The sequence below is a fragment of the Mycetomoellerius zeteki genome, unplaced genomic scaffold (assembly GCF_001594055.1).
Source record: "Mycetomoellerius zeteki isolate Tzet28-1 unplaced genomic scaffold, Tzet1.0 scaffold47, whole genome shotgun sequence".
NCBI classification, from domain to species: Eukaryota; Metazoa; Arthropoda; class Insecta; order Hymenoptera; family Formicidae; genus Mycetomoellerius; species Mycetomoellerius zeteki.
The window spans coordinates 709,172-714,824 of NW_017257468.1; the positions used below are offsets into that span (position 1 = coordinate 709,172).

Sequence of the window (5,653 nt, forward strand, 5' to 3'; positions counted from 1 at the left end):
GCGGCGCAGCGGCGACGACAATAGTTTTGCCGGCGTGCAATGCACGCTCGATACGCCGCCGTGTAAAATATAGCGCGCGATACGCTATGCGATTAGAGATCAATCGCGCCGCTTCCGCCCGAATCGCCGCCGCTTCCACTCGCAATTCGGCTCTCTTCCGGTCTACCGCAAGCTCCTGTCGCGGCGGTCGCGCGTTACCGTGACTTTTTCAACGATTCATCGTCGTTTTTCGCGCGCACGTATCATCCTTTAAATGCGATATAATTCGCGGATACAATTTCCTAGTTTTGAAATTCCACATATGACTTCTCGAATTTCTTTTCTAACTTTCGGAAAAATGCAGAGACACTTGCTTCACAATATATCTAAGCGACAGAAAGAACTCACTCTGCAAAAAATCATATTAATAATTTTCTCGCGCATGATCGAATCGCAATTAATCACATGGCGATTATAATATTCGCCAACCAGTTTTCTATTCAAATAAAGAGTTACAATTGGATTTAGAAAATCAACCAATAAAGGCCAAGTAACTTTACTAACTTTACTTTTATAAATTGCTTGCGCACAACCAACAAATGTGGCGATTATTTAACATTCAGATTAAAGCCAACACAGAGGCCCGATTTTTTATTTTCTGGTTAACTTTTGGCTTAGATTTAAACTCACTCAACCCGATTATAATGTAAAAATTGTATTTTTCTAGATATGATTCATCACTAAACTGATGGTTTTGTATAGTAGTAACTTTACACGGAAAGAACGGTTTTGCTAAAGTATCTAAAAATTTCGGTAGATATAAATTTGAAAATAAATTTTGTTAGACCATCAAAATAATTATGTACTGAAAAAATCTATTCCGAGTTCATAAAAGATATTCCCTTATATTGTCTTAAATTCTTATACACAGAAAAAATAATTGCCGAAGTATCTAAAAATTTTGTTAGATACAAATCTGAAAATAATTTTGTTGCACCATCAAAATAATTACATAGGACGTTCAAACTGGTTGTTAAAAACTTTTTGTAGCATTGCTCTCATGCTTGAGATTCCTATAAAATTATTTTGACGGTTCAGCCAATTATCTTCAAATCTGTAGCTACTTAAATTTTTATTACATATTTCAGCAAAATCGTTCTTTCCTTGCAGGTCTGTTTTTATCGTTAAACTAGTGTACGCTTTCTGTAATGAAATTGAAATATAGATGTTCGAAATTTTTAAAAATGAAAAAGAGAAAGTTTTAATACAGGAACAAAACACAAAGCTTGCGGCGAATTTTCGTCTAATGCGCAATTCAATCTTCCTCTTTAATTATTTCGAAATATTGAACCGCCGAGGTACATTATTATAAAATCCCAGCCGATTACCTTCCGCGTACGGCACGTTAATCAGCGGGCCGCTCTAAGCGTGCGTTAATTAGTGATTCGTGGCGATAATACCGGCCTGCGAAAAGTTTGCAGTTGCGTCGTCGCTCCGCCCGGCCAACGGGTTAAAGAGCGTTTTATCGTGCCGGTTGTTATCGCCGGCACGTACGAAATAAATTACGGGCCCGTCCGGATCGCGCAGCGCCAGAGAGGGATACCGGGCAACAAATAATCACGCGGCGCCGTTACTCGACCGTACTGCGGATTAAAGAGCGAAATATTCAATTACGCTCTGGCGGTCGATAATGACTGACGCACGATACACCGCGCCCGCGGTCGAGAGCGGAATTTCCAGCGCGTAATATATTTCGACGTTGACTCGCACGAATGTTTGTTTATCGCTGGCGTTACCTCCCGCAAAAATCGCCTCCACTCGTGAAATTGTTCGGGCTCCAGGGAAGATCGATCCGCATGATTCTTTGGGCCTAGCAAATCTATAACTGATTCAGAGCTTGTATTAGTACATTACGAACACGCATACAGTTATACATTATGGGCACACACAAATACACATTTCCGATTTTATATATCTATACTGTTGCATTAACTCTCGACTGTAATAACAGGTCATTTGGATCCGAAGTAAAAATTGTAGACGCGGTTGGTACGATCTGTACGATTGGTACTATGAGGTTCTAAATTGTAGGTAAAGAATTTTAAACTTTCTTGTATCAATCGCCGTAAAAAAGAGGTTCACTTGCACTCTGTACTTTAAACAGGACGTTTTAGAAACTAGATATAATTTACATATAGTTGTAGTTAGGATTAATGCAATCGGGATCTTTTTTGTCTAGTACAAATTTTTTACTGTTCTAAGTTTTCAAAAAATGGGGGAAAATTTACGGTTACTTTTTAAACATTTCTTTTACGTTATCAAGTTTTTTAACAAGATATTTTAGGAGAGGGAATCACACGGATACCGTCCTTTATGTCGGAGAGCGAAATTTTGCTTGCGCTAAAAAAGGCCCTGGTTGCATTTGAAGGATCCCAACTAAGGTTAATCATTCATGAAAAGTTTGATTTGTATCCTCAATATGGCGTATATTCCGTAACAGCAAAAGAATTTTCGCAGAATGTTCACATATTAACGACGTGTTCAGAATATTGTACGAACACTCCTCATACATGTTAATCATCACTTGATATTGGCCGAATATAAGCCTGCATACTAGGTTTGGCACCGACCCTCGCTTCGTTGAGGGAGTTCAAGAAGAAGAAAAAGAGTGAAATTATTCGCGGTAACGTGGATTGGCTGTCGCACAAAGCGAGAAGCTCGGTCTCTTCTGAACGACATGAGTTTCTGGCGCCGTGCCGTTCTCTAATATCATTGTGTCTCCGTGACTACTTGCACGTTTGCATAAAATTCAAGGATTTTAGCATGATTCATCCGCACAAACTGAGCGCGCGTTCCCCACCGTTACAACTCTTCGTTCACTGTAGAGACTCAAGCAAGAGTTCTAGTCACGCGAAACAAAAAAATATAGCGACAATATTTGACTCTATATAGAGTATATAGGTTTTCGTGAAGCTTTGGACGATCCATTCTATATACTCTACAGTACATAGTGATTGCCGCCATATTTCTTTCGTAAAAAGGTTACTGATGTTCATTTCTACTTCAATGTAGATTAACTTTAATCTTCGTTCAACTTACTTTCCATCTTTTTCTAATTCTTATAACTAGAAAGGATAAAACGTAACTTGAATCGAGATAAAACTTAACTTACATCGATAGAAATGAGCATGAGTGTCCAAACTCTTACTTGAGGGTTCTCTACTTCAGCACGTATTCGTGTTGAGAGACCAGTATTTTTTCTCTTTTTCTACTGCTCCCTCCTGAATTCATATAGGATCCTTATATAGAAAGGCTAAAGTACCACAATTCAATTGTGATTTGAGGCAGGAGCTTCTATTAAGGAAGCATCATAAATTATTTCTTACTATCTTATATCCTTCTACAAAGAAAGCTTACTAGTGACCTTACTTACTGTCCAATCGACAGCTCTTCGTAATACAAAAAAAAGATGTTTTATTTCTGACCAGCACTTGCATCACCGGTTTCTCATTATCGTGTTTCAGGTGAGCCGCTATCTCGATGCACCAGACATCATCACGGGCAACACCACGCCAATGGACCCGGCGGTGAAGCAACGGCTGCTTCGTCATCTCGATAGCTGCGTGTCGGAGCTTGATCTGGACCTGGGCTCGCGACCGGATAGTGGTCTGGGCAGCAGCCCGGGTAGCGTGACGGATCGCGTGGCGGGGACGACGAGTCCGGGCCCGTTGGATCACCACGTGCCGGTTGGGCCGCATTGCAGCGCCGCGCTCACGCCGGCGGGTTTGATCAAGTCCGAGATCCCAGAGATGGTGGAAGCGGCACGACCCGACAGCAGTACCACCGCTGGAGACGAGAACAATAACAGCAGCCGACCGACCTCCGCCTTCAGTCAAGTGAACCCGGTGACGTTGGACCCGCATCATCCACATCATTCGTCGGGCTTACCGGTCGATCAAGCATCCACATCGCAACAGAACCCTAACATGCTCTCGGTGGTGCAAGTAATACCCTCTCGATTGCCGGACGGCCAGGTGGTCTTTCTACTGCCGAGCCACTACGTGCAATTGGCAGCAGCGGCTGCGGCGAACGGCATCAGCATCGGGCCTAATCCGCCAACGGCGATTTGGGCGGCGACCAACATGTCGCTGCTCAAAGCCACCGACAAGCTGGCGAAGCGACCGCATGAGGAGATCGGCCAGGAATGGCAGGATCCTACCGGCCTCAAGCCTAGCAAGAGCCCGCGAATGGAGCAGCCAGAGCAGCCACTCGATTTCACCACGTCCAAGAAGATGAAGACCGCTGGTTCGAGAAACTCGACGCATTCCAGCGTGGTCGAACACCATCATCATCTGCGGCAGCAGCAGCAGCAACAACAGCAACAGCAGCAAGCCCGTTTACCGACCGAGACCGGCGGTTCTATCATCCATGAGGACAGACCGTCTAGTCACGCGGACAGCGAGGTCGCCGTCGGCATGCCCTCTCCGTCACCAGTCGGCCAGCAACCGGTCAAGGATGAAGAGGGCATGTGGAGACCGTGGTAAAGATCCAAAGGCTCTTTATCTTTGTAAATAAAAGCGTGAAGCGCGCGTGCGAAACCGGAAGTCGCGCCGGTGCGCAGCTGCGATCGTCGTCTACTGCGGAAATCTTCCTTATGATAGCTACGATCAGGTCGTGTATATTCGATACGTATCTGGATGATCGGTCTCGGTAAGCGGAATTAACGTTATTATTGAGAATAATTTTGGAGACGTAAAACTGTCGTAGATTTTAGATTATTTGTAAGGTAGTGCGTCATTGAAATTTTTTAAGCCTGGGTACGACAAACTTAATCTTGTTTTCTAACTAAAAAATCGATGATTGCAGGAAAGAAATTTCGTTTGTTTTAATTGGAGACCCTATAACAGTTTGATCACGAATAATTTTGTCAAAATCCTACCAAAAAAGATATATACTTGTATATATACTATCTCACTTTAATCTGTTCTATAACTTTATTAACTCTTTGCGGCATAATGACATACTCATGTCACCTTTCTCTATTCAGTTTTTTTACTATTTTTACAAATTTTTTGTGATTTCAATATTCAAAGTAAATAACCCCCTTTTTCCCTCGTAAGATTTTGAAAAAATCGTGGACAGACTCGTGTTATAGAATCTTTTTTGATGTTACAAAATGTGCGGCACATGCGATTTCAAGGATACGTCCCTGGGCGAAAATGTGCGTACATTTCGAAAAATGCTCCTCAATTAGCGTAATGTAATTCTCAAAAGAGCGGTGCGCGAAGCGAAAAGTAATTAACGCGCGATATTTATTTACGTTATTATTAGAGAATTGACAATGACACAATTTCGCGATAATACGATCCGTAATCGGGGGATTGCGTAATCGGCGAATTTTCACAGGCGCGGAAAATTAACGCGATTGGCGATATCGAGAGGTATGCTAATTGGTAGGGAGGAGGGCACTCGAAATCATCCTTTCACGCAGTTGCAAGGTCGACGAATTTTACGTACGTCGAAACTATAATTTATCCTCCCTCCCTCGGATACAAATTATTCCACCGATCTCTAGATTTTCACGCTCGAGGTAGAAAAGCGAGGAAAAACCGCGGCTAACTTTTTTCTTTTTTTTCCCCTCTCCTCGTCGCACCACTTGCGCTTGACTGTGGAA

At 42.7% G+C, this 5,653-nt stretch overlaps 1 protein-coding gene across 1 annotated transcript in view; it reads left to right on the forward strand.

The window, feature by feature from the left end:
• Positions 1-4,959, forward strand: part of Sidpn (bHLH protein similar to Deadpan) — a 23,068-nt gene extending 18,109 nt beyond the window's left edge. The window contains exon 3 of the mRNA XM_018454969.1: positions 3,504-4,959. Within this exon, the coding sequence (XP_018310471.1) occupies positions 3,504-4,523 (1,020 nt within the window). The 3' untranslated portion in view covers positions 4,524-4,959. The remainder of the gene's footprint in view (positions 1-3,503) is intronic.
• The last annotated feature ends 694 nt before the right edge of the window (positions 4,960-5,653 follow it).